The 26,419-nt window shown below is 45.9% G+C and overlaps 3 protein-coding genes across 6 annotated transcripts; 1 reads left to right on the top strand and 2 right to left on the bottom strand.

The window, feature by feature from the left end:
* Positions 1–1,463: 1,463 nt before the first annotated feature.
* LOC108084784 (speract receptor) lies at positions 1,464–17,461 on the top strand. 3 transcript variants are annotated; one of them, XM_070285133.1, is made up of 15 exons: positions 1,464–2,230; positions 10,859–11,570; positions 11,627–11,936; positions 12,874–13,124; positions 13,256–13,327; positions 13,392–13,537; positions 13,596–13,761; positions 13,929–14,019; positions 14,081–14,268; positions 14,524–14,703; positions 14,764–14,868; positions 14,944–15,015; positions 15,079–15,253; positions 15,313–16,633; positions 16,695–17,461. In XM_070285133.1, exons 2-15 carry the CDS (start codon positions 11,142–11,144, stop codon positions 16,900–16,902), a joined length of 3,714 nt encoding a protein of 1,237 aa, XP_070141234.1. In that variant the 5' UTR covers positions 1,464–2,230; positions 10,859–11,141; the 3' UTR covers positions 16,903–17,461. The 3 variants fall into 3 exon arrangements, with proteins under 3 accessions (XP_070141234.1, XP_017036604.1, XP_070141235.1); XM_017181115.2 differs by having other exon boundaries at positions 10,815–11,570; XM_070285134.1 differs by lacking the exons at positions 1,464–2,230; positions 10,859–11,570; positions 11,627–11,936 and adding an exon at positions 12,754–12,807.
* LOC108084786 (pancreatic lipase-related protein 3) lies at positions 6,514–7,601 on the bottom strand. The gene is made up of 3 exons (XM_017181122.2): positions 7,491–7,601; positions 7,316–7,433; positions 6,514–7,252 (listed from the first exon to the last, which is right to left on the bottom strand). The coding sequence occupies exons 1-3, from the start codon at positions 7,585–7,587 to the stop codon at positions 6,559–6,561; spliced, it is 909 nt and encodes a 302-aa protein (XP_017036611.1). The 5' UTR covers positions 7,588–7,601; the 3' UTR covers positions 6,514–6,558.
* Positions 17,462–18,014: 553 nt separating the features above from the next.
* Positions 18,015–26,299, bottom strand: LOC108084785 (tyrosine-protein phosphatase vhp-1). 2 transcript variants are annotated; one of them, XM_017181118.3, is made up of 7 exons: positions 25,988–26,299; positions 21,018–21,102; positions 20,143–20,259; positions 19,626–20,076; positions 18,674–19,189; positions 18,404–18,599; positions 18,030–18,335 (listed from the first exon to the last, which is right to left on the bottom strand). In XM_017181118.3, exons 2-7 carry the CDS (start codon positions 21,036–21,038, stop codon positions 18,305–18,307), a joined length of 1,332 nt encoding a protein of 443 aa, XP_017036607.1. In that variant the 5' UTR covers positions 21,039–21,102; positions 25,988–26,299; the 3' UTR covers positions 18,030–18,304. The 2 variants fall into 2 exon arrangements, with proteins under 2 accessions (XP_017036608.1, XP_017036607.1); XM_017181119.3 differs by lacking the exons at positions 21,018–21,102; positions 25,988–26,299 and adding an exon at positions 20,315–20,463 and having other exon boundaries at positions 18,015–18,335.
* Positions 26,300–26,419: the final 120 nt, after the last annotated feature.

The following is a 26,419-nucleotide window of genomic DNA, read 5'->3' as shown; positions in this document are numbered from 1 at the left end:
AAAAATATATATATATCAGAAAAGAATACTTTTGTGAGCATAAAAATCTACTTAATTGTATATATATATTTGACTATAGCCTGTTATTGAAAACGTTTTCTAAAGGTAATTTCTTTTCCTCATATGTTCAACAAAATATACATCTTTGGGATAGAAATACATTTTTTTCACATTTTGAAGTTGTTAGTTAAAATTCTCATAATCTCCCTTACAACGAATACTTTTGTGACTCACTGTAGTTGTCTCTTCACCAATTTTAAGTTCCTTTCTTGGGTTTGAACCTTCGCTAAAAGCAGTGACAGAAAGGATTTTAAAATATCTCGGCGTAACTCAACCATGTTTGTCAAATGCGTAATGCAGAAAAATATGTTAGCAGCGGCTAGAAATTAACATTTTTATGTTGTAAATACATTTTTTTTTAATGACAATAAAAATTTTTGTGAAACCAATGTATACCATAATTAACGAGGTATTTCACAATTTTTGAATCGATCGCGAGTGACATTTTAAATGACTTAGATTTATAGCAAAAACAGCATCATGCCTGAATGCGTGGGGATGATGATGGGAAGTGCTTTTGCAAATATCGCAAATCTAGTAAGTTTTCGTCATCTGCTTTTTCAAGGATGTCGGAGCTACTACTACTGTTTGTACTCTGTAAAAAGTTTTTACTAAAAATATGCCAGTAATAGGCCCGTCATCCGTCAGCTAAATGTTGATTATTTAAGATTGTTTTGTGAAATTTTAAAGATGGCCTACATAAATATGTTTTTGTGTTGTTCGACTTTAATACTTTTGTTTGTTGAGATCTAATTAACATTCGTTTGTCTGTACTATGTGTTAAGGGTACATATCTATATCTTGTTCATGATTAACATGTATTTCTTGCTAAAAACCGTTCCAAATTTCTCGAGTTTGCGACACATGAGGCTGTCAATTAAGGCTGCGGTTACCAAAATTGATATGCAACCTCACTTCAACATTGCTGCAACAAATAAAATATGTCTCAAGGCACAAATTTTGCACAAATTATCAAATGCAGTATCATCAATTTTTTTAACAAGCACTAAAGACTCATCCAAACGCCGTATTTGCAAAATATTCATTAAATAACAAAATTATTTACCCTAATGTCAATACGTCATACGAGACAAATCTCAGAAGTATTATTAAAACATCTGATCCGACATTGGGGAAGCAATTAATTTAAGATGAGTTGAAACCCTGAAACTAAACTGTAAAATAGAACGTATAAACATCTCAGTTGCAGAAGAGGGCATAAACTTGATAATATATCGATATTTTGCAGTAATATTTTAAAATATTATCATCATATTTTTCGATAAAAATATATCATCGATACGATATTTTTTTAAATGTTCGACAACCCTATTGGCAGCACATTTTTGAGGGCAATTTCTTTTGATTGAGCATGGTCGCACTTTGGCGGTTGACTGTTCAGGCGACGCGAGTGTGAAATCGAGTGCGGGAGTTTCGAGACGCAAGACGTGCGCGGAGTTTGCAGACTGTCGGAACTGAGGCGAACTGAAAAGCAAATAAAGCGGCGCGTGCTGACTGTTTACAACACAATTGGTTTCGTAAACGAGAAAGGAGGAGCGCGGTGAACTCTTTTGCATGCCAGAGCTGACATCCATCTGCATCACGGATGCCGCGCTGCCCGCGAATATCCAATATTGGCGCGTTTTCAGCAACAGGTGTCGAGCGGAGGCAAGTGCGTTGACGGCTCGACAAATGGATCGTGTTGATGGGCAGAATTTGGCGAAATTGTGTTTATAGACTGGCATAGGCCCGTTATTAGTGTTTGCAGACGGCCGAAAGGGGTCAGCCAGTGTGCGCGTGGGGAAATTGAATTGACTTGGCCCCCGCCCCGCCGTGGCGGTCCGAGTCCGAAATCGAAATCTGTGTCGCAAATGTGGCACTAATAAATTATCGCACATTCGCGGGCGCACTCGAGAGTGCTTCATTAATGCAGAACTCGCCACTGAAGCAAAATATCTAGTTTTGCACCGGCTGCGTTTGTTTTACTTCGCCTTGGACGTGACCAAATTCCCTGAGCACTAGTGCTGGTTCCGCGTGGAACAACAAGAACCACGCTCTGTCCACAGCAGAGCGCCAACTCCGTGGCTCGTAAATACCGGTCCTCCAAATTAGAAAATCCAATTGCAGTTCAATTAGCTGCGGAGCTCCAGCGAAGCGCCGAGCGAGGGAGGTGAGTCCGAATCCCGTTAGGAGCTCAACAGAGCGCACACAGTGCGTATGACAGTTCTTACGCAATTACAAAAGCATCACACCCCGCCGCCGCCGCCAGATCTGCATACAATTCCCATGCAATGGGAAAATAATTGATAAGCGCAATAAAAAGCAGCAACAGTGGCCCAGTCAAAGCCAGCGCAAACAATGAGAGGCTCACAGAGCACTGTCATTTTTCCACAATTTATTTAAATTTCATCTGCTGGCAGCGGCCGTTGCTGCTGCAGAATGACTCAGTCGCGTGGCGTCGTCGCTGCAGCCGCGGCCGGTGCAGCAGCATGCCATCGCGTACAGCAGAGGCTGCGCTGCTGTCATAAGCACGCCGCTGTCAAATTGCGGATCGCCTGGTGTGCGTGTGAATGTGAGGGGGCTGGGAGGGGGGTGCAGAGCGAGCGGGGGCCTGTCATTGGCCCACTGCCTCGGTGGCGTGCAGTTTTTCTTGCCTGGCCTGGCCTCTGCATTTGGCTGCGCTGCCCCTTCCTCTGTCACTGACCACACTCAACGGCGAATCGACAGCCGCACAGCTGAGGTCAACGGAACAGCGCCGCTTAATAACCGAATATTAGATTTTCTCTATTTTAAGATTTGCAAATACTTTGAGCCAGTGCACTATGGGGTTTTTGACCTGTTTTTGTGGCATTATTTAATAACTCGGTCAGTTTTGGAGATATTGTCATGAAACTTTGCTTATCGTCATTACTTTTAGGCTTTGGTAAAACTTCTATTTCAAAACTCTTCCCAAAGTTAAAATTTGTTTCTCAAAATTCAGCTTAAGGTGCATTTATGAAATGACAAAATGTTAGTATAAAGACGTACAATTTAAACAATTAATACAATTTTAAAAAATGACTAAATGCCACAAATGTGGTCAAAACCCCATAGTGCAGTGGATTGCACATTGGCATTGTTGTAAGTAATAGAAAAAAGTGGCTAGAAATTAGAAACACAATGTGTAGCAACTATTTTCCTTAATATTGCAACATAAAAAATTATGCTAATAGTTTCTTAAATTTAAAAGTACCTAACTGCGACTCGCGAGTAAGGACTTTGGGCACCACTGCTTTAAAAAAATTATCACAGAAATGGGTATGGTATTATTATTATTACTATAAAATATTCAGGGAATTGTAAGTATAAAAATGATAATAATGAAAATTGAATAATGAATAATGATGTATTTGTACTATTATAATGCCCACTGTTGGATTATATATCCAAATTTAAATTTCAATGCATATAGATACACACGTATATTTGCATATCTGCTTCACATTGAACGCACTGCATGTGACTTTTTGCAATTGCATTCGGCAAACGCAGAAATGATTAATGATTAATGCTCTTGGCCAGCATTCGCATTAGTCGGGCATTAGCCGGCCTTAAGGTGGCGCCCGAACTTTGTGGCGTTGGAAATTTTTGGCCAGCTCCGAGCAGAGCGCTATCAGTCACGTCACCGCTTTCGCACTTTATTTTAAAAAGCTAAGTACCCACAATATATAAAACTAATAATGCTGATTAGCCGCGAAACGGGGTCGAGAGATTATGCCTCGCGCAGAGGATGTCCCTCAGCGAAACGCAAATTACCCGCAAAATTGTCTTTCCATCTCGGTCCGCACTTGCATGCTATTCCCACCTGCGGCGGAGCTGGCGGTGGGTCATGTAAATTTAATTAACCTGTATGCAGATGGCTTTTCAATCGGTTTCCCTAACTTCACCCGGTGGGCGTTGGCGCTGGTGTTGAAACGCCTGCGTATCACTTGACTCAGCTCCGAATGTAAAGCACCTCTCTGGGGCAGCGGGTGGGCGCTCGACATATGTTACACTCTGCTTGTCGCTTATCAGGGCTCACAGCCACAAACAGCACAAGCAGCCCAACAATGAGCCACCAGGTTGAGCTGGCGACAAAAAGCCGCACCCACAGTTGGCACAGTTATGGGCATGGGGCATGGGGCTCGTACAGGAAGAGTGGTCGTGCAAGGGGCGGCAGCGGGCCCTGCTTGGTGAGCCGTTCCAACGGCATCCCATAAAATTGTTGTACAAAAATTAACATAGCAATAAACGCAAGCTCACCGGCAGGGGGGAGAGAGCGTGGAAGTGGGAAGGCACCTTGGCAACGTGCGTGCGGATCTCAAAGGAACTTTAATTGATGAAGAGAGGGCAGCTGGGACGCGAGATTCCTTATCAATTCCAACTTCCCAAATGCAAACGCATTTCTGTGCTCATTAACATCAACGTTAGAAAGGCAGGCCAATAGGGGGGAGCTGAAATGCGAAGGAGCGCTCAAAGCGAAACAAAGTGAAATGAAAATGAAATTGTTGCGACTTAATTTCTGTTATACATTCCGTAATGGCTCTATATTTTGCTTGCAAAGTTCTCTTGGAGTCGTAGGAAACCACAAAAACACAAGAGGAAAAATCAGTGTCGAGTGGTCGACGGTTAGATACCTGATAAAGCACGGGAATGGCTCTTTAGTTTAATATTTTGACAGACAAAAAAGTTCAAAACCTATTTTGCGTATACATTTTTTTTTTTATTTATTTTACTACATGCTTTTCTACTTTTACCTATCTTGAAATATTGTGTATGTACAAATTCCCAAGCCCTTATAAAGATGCCGCTGTCAGTATTGATGAAACCTTAGTGCTTGTTAAAAACAATTTAAAGCATAAGATGCGTAGCGCAAAAAATTGTATTAACGTAGTATCAGCGACACTGCCATAAATATTTTGTTCACAAGAATTACAATTTTCCCTCTCCTCAGATTTCGCAAATACCATATACCCTTACTCCCTGTGAGTACGGAGTGCAGAAGCAATGAACGCATAGCAGGACTTGCGACCTAATGGCCCACCTCCAGAGCCATTATTGGCTACATGGAGTTCTCTTGGTGTTGGGTGGGTGCTTCTACTTTATGGCCTGATATTTAATGCCAAGAGCGCAAATCCAAACCCGAAACTGAGATTGAGGCTACCCGAAGAGGGCCAGATGAGTCAACGTTTTGGGCTAAATGCACGCTTAGCCCACTTTGGCTTCTGCGAAAAATGTGCAACTTTAAGTTCTCTCTACAGAATGTTGAACATAAATCACAGGGGAAAAAACATGTCATGATGCGGAAAGCTTATCCTGCCGCTAATTGGGCCCTAATTATCGCGAGAAAAACTTAGCTAGTGCTCACTTAGTGGCATGCTTTTGGGCGGTAGCTATCGCGAAACTGTGACTCCTTATCAGTCAACGGTTGATCATCATCAAGCGTAATTGGATGATTGTCTGATATCCGCGAGCAAAGGGTCATAAAGGCGGCGTTTTGGTCGTTGGTTTCGCAATGAAATGGATCTGTCCCTCAGCTTGGGGAAAACAAAATCCGTACGTGAGCAAATTGCTTGAGAGGATTGGCCCAGTAACTTCTATTGGGCACGCAGCAAATTGGTTTCGCCGTAAAGTCTGCTTTCGGGTCAGGAAAACAGGAGGGTCAAAGGTAGTTTCAGACATCCGCTTACACTTTCCCGAAAGATAAACTTAAGTACAGCGCATTTAAATGCAATTTGTGACAGTTTGCCTTTCCCGCGACTTTCAAGTGACACGCACACAGCAAGAGCTCCAAAGGCGGTGGGTGGGTTGAGGGTTTTAAACGCGAAGCTATCCGCTTGGGGAAAAGTCAAGGCATGTTGAGCACAAAGGAAATTTTCCATAAGTCCAATGGAAATATGTGGCACAACAAAATCCTTTAGGAGGAATGGTTAAACACCACGAGACACAAAATGATCAAAGGTTGCTAAATAATAAAGCCCCTAGTTCATATTTATTGGTCTAATTAGTACGCATTTGTTACTTTTATCTTTTAATAACAATTTCTATATATGTATTTCCTTACAATGTACATGTACATGCAAGATGGCACCCATCCATCTGGGCAAGCCAAGGAACCCGATTCCCGATGAACTTTTCTTTTATCATCCGTTGGCAGTGCTGCTTGGTTTGGACAGCATCTGGCAGATGAAAAACTTGGGAGCCTCTTCTATCTCCGCTTTCCCATTTTGCATGAGAAACGAGATAACGACGCAGACGAGGACAGCTCTCAGTCATGGCAGCTTCATGCGTCAAACTTTTGGGCGAAGAGACCCTTTAAATTGATTTTAAAATAATGAATGAGCCAAACGCCTGACGCTCATAAATTTTGGAAGTAGCTCATCGCCCCTTGTCCCCATTTGCACCCAACAGTACAGTGACTAATGACAAAGTTGCTCCTTTGTTACCATTCTTCGATTGGTTCTTTATTGGCTTCGCTCCTCACAAAAAGCTGATGTAGTAGGCTCCCCTGGCATACGGGGCTGACTGATGTGTCTCCAGGAAATAGATGCCGGAGGGCTGTCCCTGTGCCTTTTGTCCCATCTTGAGGGTGGACCAGCGGCAGCTCTCGGCACTCATCGTTTCGACAGAGCCGCAGAGTGCGCTGACGAAGTCGTTATCAGAGGACCACATCTCGGCGAGCAGCTCGAATGCGCGCTCGTGCGAACAGGAGTCGCCGGAACAACCAGGTTGCGTCTCGCCTCCATTAGGGAAGTAGTCTACGTGCCCCAGTCGCTCCCAGGTGCCCATTTTTCCCGCATTTGTGTGCACGACCTCAACGAACTCGGCGTCAGATGCAGAGAGCTGGTGCTCCAGTAAATCTCCTGCGGGTGGATCAAGGGCAGTGATGTGCGGCACTTGGCGACCCAGATCCTGGTGCAACTGGGCAGCCACTTCACCCGCCAGATGAGCGCCCTCAGCGAAGCCCACCAGCAGGATACGCTCCAGGGGTACGTCGAAGTTTTTGGTCAAGATCGACACAAAGCTGGCCACGTTCTCCACGATTTCGGCCTCATTCGTGGCGTTCTCCAGATCCACGCTGATCACATTGCTGGCCTGCTGATCCAGCCTGGCAGACACCACAGCAGATAGCTCGGGCGAGGAGCTGTTTCCCTGCCAGCGGGGAATGGAGATGCTGCAGGAGCAGGAGCGAATCCATTACTAGAAAGGTTAACACACAATCTAACCAGTGACTCACACAATGGGATCCGCGGCGTAGAATGAGCTGCGCACCAGCGCCTCCACCTCCGGCTCCACCCATTGCGGACTGTCCCTGATGCGCTGCGTATGTAGCAAGAACCCGGTCTCGGCGTGGACTGGAATCACGTTAATTGTCCATTTTAACTGCGTTTCTGGAAGCAGAGATCACTCACCCGTGGCGACGGCCAGCGTCAACAAAAAAGCAAGAAGTTCTCCTGTCTGCATTTCAAATAAAACTGAGCTGGGTGAGCAACCCTTTGCCTCGGACATTCCTCAAAAGCTCGATAAGATTGCGATTGCTGGACGATAAGGGATTACTTATCGATGGTCACTCACGATCGCTGTTGGATCGACAGACGGCAATTCACTCAATCCACTTTGCCACTGATTTTCACACGCTCGGATTCCGTTCGTATTTCCCCTCACGCCTTAGTCGTTTTTATGGTTCTAATAGACTGTCGAATTATTCAGCGGCAGCACGGCCAAACGCAGCCAGAGTCAACATCACCACTCCCACCTTTTCCACAGCCTCGCCCCGTTGGTCTCTGCTCGAGTGCAGCCGTATTTGCATGACAGACAAATTGCATTTAATTGCCTGACAGCCTCAAGAGTCGAGTGCTGCTGGCACGCGGAGTGGATTGCAGTTTGCAAAATTTTTAGCACTCCCCAATCCGCCTGCAGCCTTCACGCCTCCGTCAATGTCATGAGGCAGAACAATAACGTTGCCTAACCAAGTTCGAGCTAAAATAGTGCGTCTGAGTGAAAATAATAAAAGTAAACGTAAATTTCTGAAGAAGTAATCAGGAATTTTCTTACTTCCTCATTTAAATAAATCTTATGTGGGTTTAATCAATTTTGAAAATTGGAAAATAATACAAGTGCAACAATAGAAAGATTGATATCTTTCCCACATTTATTCCTAAAAAATATTGCTTTTTTTTGCAAATTGCTAAGCAAATCAAGTCATTTTTATTTTGGTTGGGGTTTAGCCTTCCCTCTTTTAATGTGCAGGAATTTCCACTCTTAAACAATTTAAATGCCTGTGACCTGATACTCCTTTATATTATGTGTTGGCGTAGATCCCAAACTGGAGTTCATAGATCACAATTCGTGCATAGTGATTGAAGACTGGCATGCTCCATTGCTCCAAATTCGCCGAAGTTTGTATACCGTGCAATTTGTAAATGGATCATTTAAAATTATGTTTATACATAGAATTTAATTATTTGGTTTTAATAAAATTTAAAAAACATTAACAATAAAAAATAAATGTACCATATACTCTCGGTAATTTAGTAGAAGTAATTTAAAAGTTTTTGTATATTTCAAATAGAACTACTAAAATGACAATACAAGAGGTTTCATCCACCTGCAAAATTCAAATTAACAGTTATTTGAATAATATTTCGCTGTTTTTTTAATTTTTCTTTTCTTATTACTACCATATGTTTTTTTAGCGTAATAAATAAAAAACGCCTTTAAAAGTAGTTAAAAGTGAAAAATTGATCTTTTTGAAAAAATTTATTTTTTTCACTTTTACCTACTTTTTTTTAGGCTAATTTCTTCTATAAACCAACAGAGATATGATATGGATGCATTCAAAAAAAAAAACATGATTGCGAACATATTTTTTGGCCCTGGTTTACCATTTGGCGATGCCCATATGTCATAGTGAAATTAGTAGACTTCTGAATAATTTCACTATTACGTATGCATATTTTAAAGAATATATATATGGTATGTATATATACTTTATAGGGTCGGAAATGACTCTCTGACTGCGTTGCAAAATGTTGAATAAAATTATATTATAAAATGCACAAATTCTTTAAGTTATATTGCATGTGACATTTTAATAATAAACAGATTAATAAGTTTCCCAGGCAATGGGGGTTTTTGTTGCACAATCAAACCTTAGATGAACAAAAGCAAGGAAGTAAAGTTTATAATCCAAAAAAATATGTGAATGAACCTGTGGCTGCTGTTTAAGGCGCTTGACAATCTGACACAGTATCCTTGGCCACGTTTGTCCCTCGTATTCGGGAAAACTGGAGCGGAAACTCGAACCTAGCGGGGGCCCTGCGGAGTGCGTATAAATTGAAAGCGAAATGTTGTGTCAAGTGCAGTCCGTGTTCCCACCCATCCCTTGGAGTTCGGTTCCAAGGAGTACAACAATTAACCGTAGATCCGAAAACTCTCCTTGCCGGCTCAATGAGCACGTCACGGGGTTACGCTAGATTTATGACCAAAGAAGCGTTATTAAACGATGGCAACGCTGATGGCAGCAATTTATAAAGTTGTTGTTAAGAGGGCAATTGGCGAAGAGGGTGAAAGCGGGGCTAGTCGCTCGTATATGCATAAATAGAACAGCATGTCAGCACGCAGCGCTTTGTAAGCCAAATAGGGGTCTCCAAGTACGACCAACAAACATCCCTTCCAGCAGTAGCAACAGCGGCAGCTGCAGCGAGTTCCGTCTTGGGGTCAAAGGGAAAGTCAACATGCCAGCCTAAGTTCCAAGTACTTTTAGAGAGAAGAGATGAGGCCCTTACTAAGTCAATATAATAAATTACTCGGATAGCTGCAAGAAGTTTCTGCCAATACTCTCAATACGAGTCTCGTATCGACTGCAGCAGCCGCCCTGCTCCAGCTCCCTGCTTCAATGGTACTCACTTGGAGACAGCGGCTCGAGGGGGCGAACCATCCGAAGGACGTGTGAAAGAAGCAATCAGCAGAACAGTGTTGGATGTGGCTGGAGTGCGAGATGAGGGCTAGACAAAGGGCAAACAAAGGCTTCCGAAAGGAGCCGGGGGGGTGAGATATCGGGTGGCGTCTCTATCAGCAACTTCCCATGCAGCGTCCTGGCAAAATCACACATAATGCGTCCCCATTTCTCATAAAAATTTCATTACGCTGGCCGTATTGTCTGTGAAGTTTAATACCGGACCATTTTAGTACATTGTTTAGGTTTGAAACATATACACGGAGACCTTTGCGAAACAATAAAATAACTTTATACACACGTTGTATCAAGCACTAGTCAGGCCCTAGAAACAATGATAAACAACTTCAAACTTAGGATTCGCTTCTTCCGAAAAGTTAATTTCTTTATTGTTAGTATTTCCTTATTTTTTGTATGGAGCTAAGCTACCAGGATGCCTCTTATTCTAGGGTTTAATTTCTAAATTCCTTAAATTATTTTTAGTTTAAATTAAAATTTAATAATATAAGTAATTTTTTCATACTTATTTCTGAAAGAGTTCTGGTGGTCTGGCTTAGCAGCATTAAAGTTAATGTACATATAAGTGCGTAAAATATACGCGTGATTGTTAAAGTAATCTGTTACGTCATTACTGCAGACTTATTTGAGAAAGCCTCCTCCAAAGTAGCGTGCATTAATTTATGTGTTAGCTTTCGGAGTGGGCGGATATATAAAAGTACACATGGGGGAGTGAGAGGCAGTCCTTCATGACCGAGTCCTTGTTCCTCTCCTGTTACAGACTCGTGCCAAACGACTTCGTGATTAAAGTCCTCTTACTTAAAGGATCCAGTCGGAAACAGGAAGCGGATGATGGCAGAGACGGTCCAGAGCTGGCCACGACGAGAACGTAATTAACCAAGAACGAGAGGGCACGTGTACAACAGAGAAAGGAAGACGAGGAGGAATAAATGCAAAATCAACAAAAATGTTGCATCGCGTTAAAGGATCAACGTCTGTTTCCAAGGATACTGCAACGCGGAGCAAACCCGATATTCGTCGCGGGTCCGTTTAAATTAAGCGCCGCCAAAGGAGCAGCCAGCCACCCTTCAATCTCCTCCTTCGCGTAATGTTTGCGCACCCCTGTCGGGCTCCAGCTGGAATCGACCTCTCAGGACTTTTGTACCTCCTGCCTCGCCTACTTCTGCTCCTCCTGCTTGCCATCACTCAGTGTGGGCAGGTTCATGGAGAGGTCTTCACTCTCGGCTACCTCACTGGCTCGCAAAGACGCCCGGGAAACCTGGACTACCAACGCCCTGGTATCACTATTTCCGGAGCCATCTCATTAGCGGTGGAGCAAGTGAACGCCGGCCCACTCCGTGACCGAGGTCACTCGCTGCAATTCGTTGTAGCCGAAACATTTGGCGAGGAAGTGGCCAGCATCCGGCAGACGGCGGCGCTGTGGACCCAGCAGGTGGCCGCCTACATTGGCCCACAGGAGACGTGCGTACATGAGGGTCGCATGGCGGCCGCCTTCAACCTCCCTATGATATCCTATGTAAGTAGCTGATTCTTGCAGCAATACGGCACAATTATTGATAATCCCATCTGCAGTACTGCACCCACCGGGATCCCTCAAACAAGGCAGATTTTCCCACATTTGCAAGGACCCGACCGCCGGACACGCAAATCTCAAAGTCGGTGGTTGCCCTTTTGTTGGCCTTTAACTGGACCCAAGTAAGCTTTTTGTACTTGGACGACTCGAGTGGTCAGTATCAACCGGTGGCTGAGACGATTCTGAGCACAATAACTGTGGCTGGAGTAAGCGTAAGGGACGTTCGCACCTGGAACACCATTTACCACCATGGATTTATGGCGAATCCCTTTGATGCTCTGGTGGAACAGACCTATGTCAACACAAGGAGTAAGTCGGGCATCAAATTAAAGTGTTTTTTTATGATCTGGCGGATCGTTTAGTGAAATGGCTTTAGTGTTAAGACGATCCACCACATTTGTCTACCTTGTTTTCTTAGTGAATAAGTTATTTATAGAATAGTGAAAGTGTAGTTTTTGAATACACGTCGACGTTATAGTAGCAATTGATCTGCATACAGAAATGGATTTATAAACAAATAAACAAATTTAAAATTCGCAAGTAAATTAACTAAAGAGACAGACATATCGGACAAACTTCCCTGTGGAAGTGTATTTTGGCAAGTTTAACTTTAATTTAACTTTAATTTATCCTTGCAATGACAGTTTAAATACATTTAAGTACTTTCATTTTCACCACAAGTCTATATTGAAAAAAATTTAACTTTTCGCTTTGAAAGTTCCTTATAGCAATTAGATCGCAAAAAAATATGTTTGATGACATCCATGATACAATCATGATATATATGATTGTATCATGATGACATCAGTTGTCTAACCTTTCATAATTTTCTTAAACAAAAAAGAATAACACTTAAGAAAAAGTAAGGAATAAAACCTATCCTGCCTTAATTGGATCGTATCTTTTTAAAATTATAAGTATTACCCACAATGTCACATTGGTTATATCAATATTTTAAAAAGGAAAAATATCGAATTTAACGTCAAAATATCGATATTATCGAAAATAACGCCTTAACGCACACATTGTAACGTTAAAATATCGAATTATATTTGAAATTCCTCATCAAATATCATTACAGTATCGATATATAGATATTTTATGACATTTGTAATACATATTTACATTTATTTAAAACGATTTAAAAAGTGACTTTAACATAGGTGGAGTTACTCTGGGAGTGTGCTGCATTTTAGTCATTTCCTTAAGGAAAGACAAAAGCTAACACTTTTTATTTTCCGACTAGTCTATCTGATCTTAGGACACTACTATGAGCACGTCGGCCTCATGGTAAGTCTCCAAAGGCGGGGACTTCTGTCGGAAGGCGACTACTTTGTGGTGGGCATCGACATCGAACAGTATGAGCCGGCTAAGCCTGAGAAGTATTTGCGCGGACTGCTGCTTGAGGATGTGGAGCCCCTGGCCGTGCAGGCCTTCCAGTCCTATCTGGGAATTGTTCCCACGGCGTCCGTCTCCTTCGCCACGTTCGCCAACGAGGTAAACAGCTGACACGCCTGACAGGGTGGTGATTGATGCGTTGCATCCGCCATCATCCCTGCTTAAAAGCTTGGGATCTTTCACTACATTGACCACAGTATCTGACCCATTTCATTGCTGTTCGCTTTCAGGTTAACAAATATATGGAGCGACCGCCATTTAATTTCCCCAATCCACTGAATCTGTTCGGTGGCGTTAAGCAGGTTCGACCACCCAATGGCATGAAACTGAAACCATTCACTGGGCTCCATTTCTTGTCTTCCCCAGATAAGCGCCGAGGCCGCCTATCTCTACGATGCCGTGCATCTGTATGCCAAGGCGCTGCTAGAAGTCCTTGATTCGGGCGGCAGGCCGAGAAACGGCAGCGCCATTGTGGCGGCCATCAAGGGCTCGCGCTATCGCAGCGCAATGGGGTGAGTGTTCGTCGTGGCCATCTAATCCGGCTATCACTCTAAATCGAGTCCGTCTCAGCTATCACGTCTACATCGACGAGAATGGCGATGCGGCCGGCAATTACACAGTATTAGCTAGGGGGAAGGTCCGAAACGGACGCAACCAGACGGTGCTAGGACTGCGCCCCGTAGGCACCTTCAGCCACAGAAACAGCAGCCTCAGCAGCAGCACCGAGGCCTTGCCAGTAAGTAAAACACTTTTTTGTAGGTATGTATGTTTCCTTTGTAACTTGCCATCTGCTACTCCCCACTCGCAACCGCGCAGCCACAGGTAAGCGCTTCTGCCTGGTTCCACTAATCGAACACGTCTTTTCCTCTGCCTTTGGTCGTAATCCGGTTCCTCCTTCCGCAGGATCTCAATCTGTTCAGGCCTATTGACTGGGTGGGTGGTTCGCGCCCAGCAGCTGCCCCTAGTTGTGGCTTTGGCGGCGAGAAGTGCGTCAGTGAGTAGAGAGTTTGGTGTCCAAGTCGCACCTTGACCGACTTTCCTAATCTGAACTACAGACTACACTGGCGAGATTTCGGCGGCCATTGCCGGAGGCGCTCTATTGCTGCTGGGCTTGGTTCTACTGGTTCTTTACCGCAACTGGCGTTATGAGCAGGAACTAGACAGCTTGCTCTGGAAGATAGACTTCCGCGAGGTGCAAATGCACGAGAACGAGCGGGAACAGCAGGCTCAGAAGCAAACGCGCGTAAGTCTCGCTTCCTTGACATATTATATCCCAATGATCCTGCAGCTAGGTGCTTGGTATACTCGTTTGGGCAAAGGACGATATAAATTAATAAGATGCATAACTTCATGCGGTTGTTCGAGGTTGTAAGTTCATGTGCTTTTGCTGCAAGAATTTATTTTCTTGCCAATCTGTCGGCAACCAAGGTAGTCGCTTTCCCTATTCCATCTGAACCGTTTCTCTGGCCATTGTATGCCGCGTCGTCTTCCTTCGCAGTCTACCCACCCCCTAATCCGGACCAGCCAGGTGAGCCTGAGCTCCAATCCAGACGCCGACTTCCGCTACACGACCATCTTCACGCCCATCGGCCTGTACAAGGGACAGCTGTACGCCATTAAGAAGGTCCGTAAAAAGAGCGTCGACATCACTCGCGAGATGAAGAAGGAGTTGAAGCTGGTGAGTTGGTGGGCTCTGATGGCAGCCGGAAGTCTCTTAACCTGCGAGTCCTTTTCACAGTTGCGCGACGCCCGCCACGACAACATATGCGCGTTTATTGGCGCCTGCACGGACCCACCCAACATTTGCATCATTAGCGAGTACTGCACCCGGGGTAGCCTTAAGGTCAGTTGTGACCAAGACCCAAAGCGAAGACCCTTCCCCTTCACTCCCTTCCCTCACCCATCCTTTCTCTTGCAGGATATTCTGGAAAACGAGGACGTCAAGCTGGACAACATGTTCATTGCCTCCATGGTGGCAGACATTATACGCGTGAGTGCTGTAACATTATACTAATGGCGAGCCGACTACTGACCTCCTTCGTCCTTCGGGCAGGGCGTCATCTATTTACACGAGTCTCCCATTCGCTTCCACGGCGCTTTGTGCACTTCCAATTGTCTGGTGGACTCGCGATGGGTGGTCAAGTTGACGGACTTTGGCCTGTTCGCCTTCAAGCAGGGCATCGAGGACAGTTTCACCGATATGCAACACATGTCGGCCAAGTGCCTGAGTGAGTGCCTCTTACACCCCCTTTATGTATCCTCCCTGAACGTAATCACTCGGTTTCAGAGCTGCTGTACCGCGCCCCAGAGCTTCTCCGACAAGGTCCATCCTCGCTTGTCACGGGCACCCAGCGCGGGGACGCCTACTCCTTTGGCATCCTGCTGTACGAGATGCATGTGCGTCGCGGTCCCTTCGGAGAAACGGGCCTAACTCCCATGCAATGCTTGCAGAAGGTGCTGCAGCCGCAGGACCAGCTGCATCCGTATAGGCCCTCCTTGCAGCCCCTGGAGACGGCCTTCGACTGCGTTAGCGAGTGCCTGCGCGAGTGCTGGGCAGAGCGACCCGAGGATCGACCAGACTTCAAGACCATACGGGCCAAGCTGCGTCCTCTGCGCAAGGGGATGCGGCCAAACATTTTCGACAACATGATGGCCATGATGGAGAAGTACGCCAACAACCTGGAGGCCCTGGTCGACGACCGCACGGACCAGTTGCAGGAGGAGAAGAAGAAGACCGATGCCCTGCTCCACGAGATGCTGCCGCGCTGTGTGGCCGACCAGCTCAAAAAGGGCCACAAGGTGGACCCCGAGCACTACGAGCAAGTCAGCATCTACTTCAGCGACATTGTAGGATTCACGGCCATGTCCGCCGAGTGCACGCCGCTGCAGGTGGTGGACTTCCTGAACGACCTCTACACCTGCTTCGACTCCATAATCGGGCACTTCGACGTTTACAAGGTGGAGACCATCGGCGATGCCTACATGGTTGTTTCCGGTCTGCCCCTGCGCAACGGTGACCTGCACGCCGCCGAGATTGCCACCATGTCGCTGCACCTACTAAGCGCCGTCTCCGAGTTTAAAATCCGCCACCGGCCAACTAACCGCTTGCTCCTGCGCATTGGCATACACTCGGGTCCCGTCTGCGCTGGAGTTGTCGGCCTGAAAATGCCCCGCTACTGCCTCTTTGGGGACACTGTGAACACAGCTTCGCGCATGGAGTCAAGCGGCGTACCGCTGAAGATACACTGTAGTTGGCAATGCAGGCAACTACTGGAGCGTCTGGGCGGCTACCACTTTCAGGAGCGTGGCGTAATCTCCATGAAGGGCAAGGGTGAGCAGCGCACCTACTGGCTGCTGGGCGAGGATGAGGAGGCGCGCGACCGGCGCACCTACGAGCGGTCCCAACGACGAGGCTCGAGAGCCCTGAACAAGTTCATCCAGGGCACTATTAAGCAGGCCCAGGAAAAGGGCAACGACTACGGTATACGCTCCTCGCTCAAGCAGAAGAATCTCCTGCGCAACTCCCTAGCCCGCTCCTCCAGCCTGGAGTCTCCCAAGAAGCTGCGCTTCGCCGCTGGCAGTCTCCTGGAGCACCATCGCTATCACAGGTTAGCAAACAACACTATTTTCAGATTTAAAATTAACTTCAAATTGCCAAAACTGTTTTAGTGACGAAGCTCTGCTGGAGGTTGATTCCTACACTGGCCTTCGACGCTCTTCCGGGGGATCCACACAATCGCGCTACGAAGAGACGACGCTCTCGCTAACCCTGTCATGCCAAAGTATCGAGGTGCTGGGCGTCCAGCTGAGCAAACGACGCCCCTCCTCGTATCCCACTGCCAACACGCCGCTCTTGATGAACCACGTAGAGGTGTAATGCGAGAGTCAGTACTTAACCCATATACAGGGATCTAGAAATATTTGTGTTCAGTATATCTCGCCAAGTATTTGCAACGCTTTTAGTGTGGTCTGTAGTATCAGCAACTAGCGACATCAGCATATTGTGAAAGTGATTATGAATCTAGTCATTGTTTAAACACATCCATGTGCTAACCTGAAGCCAATCCACTTAGTCAAGGGCCTGATTAAGCACTCAACGGCATCAATAAAGATGAAAATGAGAAAAGCCAAGTGTTTGTATATTGAAGAGCATTATGCACTTGATTTAATGCAATTCGACTTTATTTTAGTGGTGTCTTGGAGACAGTTGCCTTTATTATTGTATAGTAATTGTGTTCATTCGACAAACTTAACGATTTCTTTATATAACTTTAGTCTAAAACCGATTTGTGCATTTCTCTAGGCATTATAAATACAGTATTTGATTCGCACTTTTGTATCTCCGAACAATTCTTTTTGTCAAAGCCAGCTTGCAAAATGTCGAAAATGTCCATAAGATTGTTTTCGATATTCGAGGAATGGTTGTAAATAATTATATGCCCTTATTCGATAACAAATTTAATTATTTTTCTTTTTTATGATAAGCCACAAGCTTTAAAGCACACTTCAATGCGGTTTGTTAATTGGGTTACAATTTTGTTTACGATTTAATGTAGAAAAGTCCGATCTGTATTGCTTGTCGTGAGAGATTCCAATTTTGTGGAGTGTTCGTGTTCGTGGAGGAAAGGGTGGGAAGTGAGCTAATAAACTTTCTTTATATATTTTTAATGCTACACAATGCAACAACTCTAAATAACAATCTCAAATCTCATAAATGTCAATATTATATCAACTAGGTATGAATGTATAACGCTTTTCTCGGGTCTCGCCCCTTCGGTTTCTTTGCTATCAAAATACTTGCAACAATGGATCTAATCAAAAATACGCAATGTACAATTCTTAGTTATTGTTCGACTGCCTCCGCAATCACTCGCCACTGGGAGCAGTCCTGCCCAGAGGACCGACAACAAATCTGCTCGTATAAATAAATACGCTATATAATATACAGTAAATATGTGTATATATATGTCGGTACTTGTTAAATGCGTCTCTGAAAAATATACTCGCAACATTTGATTATAATTCAGGCTGCACTCGAGGGCGAGTGCCGAGTGCCATTTATAAATTGATCAACAACTTTAGGTAGCCAAAGCCAGCAACGAAGGGGCCGGCAGCCGTGGCTAGTGGCGTCTAACAACTGTAAGCTATTTTACTAGAGGAGCTACTGAATCCCGGCAAGGAGTTCGTCCTCTGATTCGCACCAAGTCTGCTGGTCGCGAAGGTGTGCCAGCCCAAGGATTAAAGGTTAAGTCCAGCTTAGGAAATACATGCTCATGTCTTCATCTTGACTTCTTAACCATGCTGGTTGATCTGTGGGAGAATTCAATGCGATTCGTTAAAAATAGTTTCATTAATGTCGAGACTCTTCTCTCCCAGACCTTCTGACGCCATGACGTGGACTGGCAGGGGGCGTATTGCAGGGGGAAGGCGGAGCTGAACCTCCAGATGAGCCCCTTGACGATGATATAGACAGTGTGGAGGCCCTCGGCGCCGAGCAGCCCAGGTAGATAGCCGACCCCTTGTCGGCCTCGCGGAGATCAACCCGAGACCCATGGACGGAGGAAGGAACTGAGCCTATCGATGGACTAGGAATTATTATCTTTAACGGCTCGAGATGCCCTTCCGACGCCCATGAAAGCACTACTCACCCGTGTAGGCGTGCAGCCCCGCCGGACTGCTCCGTGGGCGTACTCCGAATCCGCTCACCGTGCTAGCACTCCGCTGCAACTGGGCAGAGCTGTGATCCTCCCGCGCCGTAGACTCCCTCCGATTCCCGGCGCTGCTCACACGAGGGTTTCCGGTCGCAGAGCCACCAGGCCGCGGGGATCGTTGGTTCTTGCCCTGCTGCTGGCAGCGCTGCTCCTGCTCTCGGCGGGCGTCCTCGAAGGCGGCGGCATACTCGGCGGCCTCGCTAGAGGTACTGGGTGGCTGGTCAAGGGCAATCTCGTCTTCGGGGATGCGATCACTGCCCACGGAGCGGCGTGCCATTGGCAGGGGCGAGTGCTTGGGAGATGTCGGGCAGGACTGGGCGGCCAAGCTGCTCACGCTGAGGCTGCTGGATGAAGCGTTGGTGTTGGAGGACTGAGCACGCAGACGCGAGTGGGTCGATGCGCTGGAGGGACGGCGTCGGAACAAGCCCTTGCTGGGGTCCATGTTGCAGACGCCTGCAACATAGAAAGCAAATCAAAGAGAAAGATTTAAAAGCTTGCGGGTCTCATTGGAGTTTTATTATCTGTAATTATGCTTTCTTTGGGCTGGATTTCGGTTGGCGTCGTTTCTTAAGTCTCTGAGCACTCCGCGGCGAAGGCGGGGGGTTACAAAAAAAGCCACTCGACATCTCTTCCGAATCAATATTATTGACGAACCGGCCCTTGTTCTTACTGGATCCCTCGTAGTACCGCACGTTTGCCATCAAGTCCTCCCCAGAACTGCTGCTTAACGGATCGTGCAAATCTCTGGATGCCGAATTAAAGGTATTGTCCTTCCATTTCTCCGCCGCAAAGCTCAGCGTGTACGCCACGCTCCTCTTGACCGAACCCAATGGATCCTCCTTGCCCTCGTCTTCTCCCTCCCCGTTCCTGACAAACACCATATGCGCACCTGTGGGACACTTCTCGCCGCGGGAGCAGTTGCCCTCGCAGATGTCACGGTTCTGCAGAAGCTCCTGGTAGTTATCCAGCGCTGTGGCGACCTTCGTTCGGTCAAGCTGCTCTAGGGCCGAGGATGGAAAGCGCTCCCGCAGCCGGCGACGCTCTTCGGACAGCTTGAATTGCTCAAACTCCTGCAGCTGGTTCTGAAATCCCGTGTTGGGATTGGCCACAGCGCGACCTGCCCGCACCACCTTTAGCGCCTCCTTCCAGTTGAGGTGCGTGGCCGTCATAATGTAGGCGACGGCCACGGTCACTGAGCGGGACATTCCCGCCAGGCAATGGATGAGCACGTTTCCCTCGCGCAGGCGGGCGGCATGAATGAAGTCGTTGCAGACAGAGAAGTACTGGGAAAGATTCTGGTCCGGGGTGTCCGAGGCCATCACGCACAGGTAGTGCTTGTCCTGTAAGGAATTGAGTGTAAAATTCGTTAATATTTTGGTGGGCAAACAGCAAAGAGGCATATCTACCGGCAGCAGACGTCGGGGACTGTCATGTATGGCGATGATGTGCGAGATCTTGAACCTCTCCAGTTGTGTGTGATCCTTTGAGTCGCGGTAGTTGCCCACGTATAGTCCCGGCAAGACCTGAAATGAAAGGGACAGGGTAATATTTAACGAACATTCCAGGCTCCGAGGTTACCTGGCCCATGTGCCAGTTCATTTTGGGGCGATCAGATACCGCTTGAGTTTGATTTTGAGTGCTGTTTATAGGCTCGTGAAAGTATTAGCCTTGCATGTTATTTAGTTTCAGTTGCCGTGACAACAATCGGACCAGAAATGGTGGTACCAGAGTAAAGAAACTCTGGCAAAACTGTCATTATTCGGGGTTGGCATTGGATTTAAATCAATTGGAAAGCCCCAAAATATGCAAACCTTTAAATGTATTTCAATCCACAACTATACTTATGGGAGTTTTGAATATTTTGAGTTGGAATAAAGTCACTGGAAGTACTCTAAACGCTCGTATCTAAGCTCTTGGATTTACATTATTTTTAAGTTTGTTTACGAATATTTTGCGATAGTTTCGTGTTTGTCAGCGTGAAAATGCATTAAATGGTTTATTTTTAGATGAGAGATATATAAGAATGTGCGATCTCTGTCTGACCCACAGAGCTACTCTCTTCGGACCTACAAGTTCCTATTAACTATTAGGTAGTCTAACTCAACTCTTTTTCTTAATCGAATGAAATAAAACCGAAAATGTAATCAGATTTAATTAGTTGTAGGCGGATGTATGATAAAATGCATTGTAGATAATGTAGCTACAATTATGAAGTAGTTGCTAGTGAAAACTTTTAAGCCAGTTAAGTTGATTTTGAGTTGTTGATAAATCTGTTTCTTACCTTGTTCATGCCATTCCCCATGTTTCTTCATTTAAAGGTTGGGCTCGGTTACTCAATTGTCAAACGAATCGGCCTGAAAGCAGTGCTGCAACGAGAAGAAGGAGAGGAAGAGAATCCTTTTATTTGACAAGTTCAGGTCGGAAATTCATACGAAGGCCAGAGGGAAATGGAAATGTGAGGGGACGAGACACCGAATTGCATTTGTTGTGGGCCCCTGGTGAAAGTGCAAGTGCAAGAGGCAAGTTGTTGCCACGGCCATGGCCGCCACTTCGCCGCAGCCGAGACATAATGGATGTCTTTGTCGCCACCTCCGTCGCGGAAGTAAGCCGGCCTTGACGTTGACTCTGTCGTGGCTCAGCTGCATCTCATTAGTGGGACAGACAGACAATTAGCCGGGGAATGTCCTGGTATTGGGATTTGGATTAGCTTTAGGCCGAAATGCCAGAGGCCACCACCTGGCGTGTGCTTGTTTGGCCCCCAAAAGTAGGCAAGGCCAGAGGAGCCGACTAGAGTCGAGCTGGGGCCTTGCAACAGTTGGTTAGGCTCGCTCTCCATTATGGTTCAGGACAAAGGCAAAGGCCTCGTCACAAAGCCAAGACGTGGGCATCGAGCCCCGCCCCCCTCCCATGGGCTCACTTGGAATCCGCCTCATTTGCATAAGTGTCTCGCTTTGAGGCACTGAGGAGAGTGTTGCCTTGTTGTAATTTCATTCCCGGCACGTTGTCGTCGCGCCACGGCCATTAAATTGACTGACACACTTGAGCAGGAGCAGATAAGGCACGTGTGCCGCGCTAGCAGGAGAGCTGTCATTTCCCAGTCAGCTTGTCTTGGCCAAGTAATAGATGCCCACACCCCGCTTCCTGGCCGGCAAAAATTACTAAATGGGAGTAGTCAATGCATCGCCTTATCCTCTCCACATTCTATCGGAGGCAATTGATCAGCCCAAATGACTGCTTGGCATCCTTTGGACAGCGGCGACATGGACTTCAAGTGCATCCAATCAGCATCACAGTGCCTATAAATAGTCTGCGCCAACTGCCAGCATTCGATTGAATAGAGCACCAGTGACACCGGGCTCGCCTCGGCATGCCACCGCGTTCCCACCCACGCTTTCTTCTATCTGCAGCACGGCGGACCCTGTGCATATTGGGATTAGCAAAGCTTTGCTGGAAAATCGCAAGCTGGAACCGTCTGGCTTGTGCGCGGAGGACGTCCCTGTGTCTGGGGAAGCGTATTGGTTTAGCCAGTGGTCAAATATTTGGGGGCCATGATTGAAAAACATTTTTCCATTCAATTCATGACCGACTCCAGAAATCGCATTGTGGTCGATCGCCCCTCTGCACTCCTGCATTTCCGGGCCACTTGCCAAGGCGATTTTTTCTAAGCTCGGCAGCAAAAAAAGTGGCGCAGACAGTTAGCGAGCCGAATGTATGGAAAACTTTAATCAAATTAAATCATTTCCCGCTCTTTTCTCTTTCGCTTTCGCCTACTCTTGCCCGGTGGGACCTGCCTTCGCTGCCAAGTTTTTCACTTTGCGCTTTCCCCAAATGGCGAGTTTTTCCGAATACTTTTTCACTATCATTTCCCATCAATCGGCTTATAATTCGGGCTTTTTTTCCCCTCTCAATGTCGTCCGAAGCAGGGCAAGTACGTATAGTGTATGCATATAAATTAGCCGCTGTAGGGCTCTTCGTCCTTGTCCCTAGCCCATTTCGTGTTCCGCCTCCTACGGCTGGCAGTCAATTATATCGTTTAGACATTCTACATGAGCAATAAAATACATGCAAGCGGCACCAGAAGCCGCGCCTTCCACGGCAGGATAGTCCCGGGCTGGTGACGCTTTATGACTCCATCACTTGGCGCGGTGAGTCAATGGTGGTGGAGCGAAGCGACATATGGGTACGTGGTAAAAGGAGACACAGCGGAGCTCAACGACTGCGAAATTGAGTCCTTTTTTGTGTGGAGTTTTGTCTTTGGGCACAAACTGTACAAGCTCAAGGAAGCCTACACAAATATATATTTATATGTATTGTATCTGTCAACTTGCTTACAAAATCACCACTATTATTGGAATCCTGGTTTCTATACAGATAAAGTTATCATAAAGCAAATCGATTTCCTGCCTTCCCTGTACTTTATCCGAACGTGTAAGATGAACAGAGCGCTGTTAGGCACGATAGCAATCTAAATGATCTTAGCCAGGAATGTGAACGTGAAATTTTGACACAGAAAGTAGAAACTCGCCATTCGCATGTAATTAACTTTCGGCTTTGACCGTTGAAGTCCCTGACAACTTTAGGGCCGAAGAAGATGAATACCAGATAATTAGATATAAATTAAATCGATTAGCTATCCTTACTAATTCGATCAAGAAAAAAACCCTCACCATTTAAACAAAATTGTTTCAAATTTGTATGCAGCAATTATGACTCTATACCGATATCCCTCTCTCGGATTCAAAAGATCAAAATTTTCTATGTCCTGATCCTGAGTTTGTAAATCAACTTAAGTAAAGAGCTAATTAAATGTATGAAACATCAATGTGAAAAGTGTAAATATTAATAATAAAAAATTTTATCTCTGATCCTGAAAAAATGATTGATAATGTATTCATATCACGCATGTAATTTATCACGCTTAAAATATTTTCAAACTGTTAATTTTGTAAGATATAAGCCATTGATTTATTATATCTTACCAAGGGTATTCAACTTTTTTAATAGAAATATTAATATCAACATTCCCAGAATTTTCTCAATTTTATTTAAGCTGAGGTTTTTAATAACCGATAGCTGCTGTATGTAAAGGCAAGCGATAATATGTGTTTCATTTTCTGCCAGACAGGCAGTTTTAAATAAATTCAAGGGGTGTTCCTTCACTCCCAAAAACAGCAGCATAGCTAAAACGGGATGTGCGTAGTCATGATTGCCACTTTTGAGAGGATAGGGAAGCCGAGCCGAGAAAATAGCGCCGCTTTGTCTGCGGAAATGTCAAAGGACAGGCGGCAAAAATCGTGGAGATGGGTCAGGAGCCAGAAGCCGACCAAGCAAAACTTTCTATCCGGAGGACACGTGCTGCCATAAAATGCTTTATTAACATGTATAGGAACTCGAGCCAGGCCTCAGAAAAGATGTTTGGTTGGTTGGTTGATTTCATAAGCTTCAAAGATGTCATTGCTCGAGGCAAACATTGGACCGGCTCCTAAACAAACTCACAACAAATACCAGCAACTATTCTGAGCTGGCCACTGGCTATCTGGCCATCCAGCATGGCTATCCCACGACCCCCTATCTACCCTTCCGCACCCTTTTTCGCCGCCGGGCATGACAGAGACAAAGTGTTGCAATCGCCGAGGCAATAAAACTGAAATTGGATCGCCTGGCATCACCTACCCCATGATTAGACATATACGCCGCCGCGCCACGCCGCCGCCGCCGCCGATTTTTGCCTTATTTGACGCGCCGCCGCCAAATTATGAAAATAACGGCGCGCCGCGGCGCGCCGCTGGTGCGGCATCGGCGCAGCTTCAGCGCGGCCTTCAGTGTCATTGTTCTTTATAAAACTTAAAAAAAAAAAAATAACTCATTAAAATGGCCTTTTTGCCTTATTTGACGCGCCGCCGCCGCCGGTTCTTTCTGACTACTACGCCGCCGCCGCCGAGTCATTTTGACCTCTACGCCGCCGCCGATGCCTTTAACCATCGGCGTAAACCTCTACCCATGATGGCACACATAATCTGAGCCAAGCGGGGGACATCAGCCTTGATTTCCCAATGCATCCTGCTTTCAAGTACGACTTTCCCCGGAACCTGTTCTGCACAGGTCGCAGCTAATTAACTGCATTCACGACCAAGCCGTGTGCCTCGGAAAGCCGAATTGTGACAATCTGAGCGTAATGAACCACACTCGACCAGGAAAGTTTCCGTGGCTGACAAAACTCAATTTAAATAAATAATTAGGCAGGTGGAGGAGGGTGAGGTGCATGACTCAGAATATTAATTTCGTTTTACATATGCAATGAGAGTGGCGGAAAAAGGTCGGCCATGTTTTTAGTGTGCAACAAGGGAAATTAAAACGAATGGGACATTCGAATTGATGGCTGTCACTGAAATCAGATTGGAATGGGACAGTGTTTATAATTATTATGTAATAATAACAAACCCCGAGCCACTTATCTCATATACAAATGCATATACAAATAATGTATATCTCAATTCATATGATAAGAAGAAATTAAGTAGATTGTTCCCCTTAACAATTTGTATTTTTTATATTGTTCGAGACTCAAGATATGCAAACAAATGATCTTAACATGCGTCGCAAAACACACAAACTTGTGATCTTAAATTTCAAATGCATTGTTTTTGTTGACTTGCTGGAAAGGAAAGAGTCTAAAGAATAGACCTTTAACATGCAGTCCTCACTCAGATAAAGTTATTTTAAAAAGATTTTGCATTCTCGATTTTGCAATTCGGACATTTCTTCTGAAAAGTAGGCAATATTTTGGGACTTTGTTGCTCGAGAACCTTAGCTATCTCAATTGGTTAATATTAAGTTCCACCAATCTAGTCTAGTCTAAGCCCGAACGCATCTATGAGCAGGCACGGAGCTGGGTCTGGCTGCCAGAGTTGGCCCCAGTCACGTTTCAGGGCACTTTCACACCAATTCGGCTTTGAGGACCGGCTGACAGACCACGACCTGGCCCTCACGGCACATTACCCATACGCCCTGAGCTCACACGGCCATTGGCGCCCGATTTACAAGGAAAACACTTATGAGCTCTTGAAACGGAAGGGAGATTTTTGGAGGTCTACCCGCTAATTCCCAAGTTGCGTGCCAGAACCAACAAAAAATATATTCGAAATAGCCGCAAATTGCGCCATATACGACTGTAATTTTCAAGACATTTGCGTTTACGGGGAATACGGCATGGGTCAGTCACCTAGTCCGTTAGGGAATCGCTCAACTTACATTAACTTCGGCACTGCGGTCGGTTGTGTCTCCTTCGCCCGCCTCCTGGTCAATGGTCAATAGGGTCCCGGCACGGGGCACCGACGACTGCCACTTCCACTTTCACTTCGATGGTGCCAGAGAGAGAGAGAGAGAGAAAGGGACAGAGCAGGTGGGTGGCAACTCCTGTTATATCACGGCACCAGAGCCCCCTAAGCGGCGGCCGCAAACGCGAAATTTGGACTCGTTCCCCTTTGCCGCGGCTTCGTTCCGGCGCCTGTTTTCTTTCAGTGTGAATACAAAACCGAACTGTGTGACAGTTAAACTGTCGCTGACTACGGCCTGGCCATTTTTGCGTGCCGTAGCGAAGGGCGGAGCTCGTCGGAGGGGAACGGGAGCTGGGCGGCAAAGGTACGGAATCAGTAGCGATGGCGGAACAGGAAACAGGAAAGC

Source organism: Drosophila kikkawai, chromosome 3L (genome assembly GCF_030179895.1).
Source record: "Drosophila kikkawai strain 14028-0561.14 chromosome 3L, DkikHiC1v2, whole genome shotgun sequence".
NCBI lineage: Eukaryota > Metazoa > Arthropoda > Insecta > Diptera > Drosophilidae > Drosophila > Drosophila kikkawai.
The sequence above is the reverse complement of the archived record's forward strand: the minus strand, read 5'-3'. Positions and strand labels throughout refer to the sequence as shown.

Coding starts and splice junctions, on each gene's coding strand:
- LOC108084786 (XM_017181122.2), bottom strand. CDS start 7,587: ATGTCCGAGGCAAAGGGTTGCTCACCCAGCTCAGTTTTATTTGAAATG. Junction 7,434..7,490: donor GACGCTGGCCGTCGCCACGG/GTGAGTGATCTC, acceptor ACGTGATTCCAG/TCCACGCCGAGACCGGGTTC. Junction 7,253..7,315: donor TACGCCGCGGATCCCATTGT/GTGAGTCACTGG, acceptor CTGCTCCTGCAG/CATCTCCATTCCCCGCTGGC.
- LOC108084784 (XM_070285133.1), top strand. CDS start 11,142: ATGTTTGCGCACCCCTGTCGGGCTCCAGCTGGAATCGACCTCTCAGGA. Junction 13,125..13,255: donor TCGCCACGTTCGCCAACGAG/GTAAACAGCTGA, acceptor GTTCGCTTTCAG/GTTAACAAATATATGGAGCG. Junction 13,762..13,928: donor GCAGCACCGAGGCCTTGCCA/GTAAGTAAAACA, acceptor CTCCTTCCGCAG/GATCTCAATCTGTTCAGGCC.
- LOC108084785 (XM_017181118.3), bottom strand. CDS start 21,038: ATGGGGAATGGCATGAACAAG. Junction 19,190..19,625: donor CGGCGAGAAGTGTCCCACAG/GTGCGCATATGG, acceptor TCTATGTTGCAG/GCGTCTGCAACATGGACCCC. Junction 18,336..18,403: donor CCACGTCATGGCGTCAGAAG/GTCTGGGAGAGA, acceptor ATTCTCCCACAG/ATCAACCAGCATGGTTAAGA.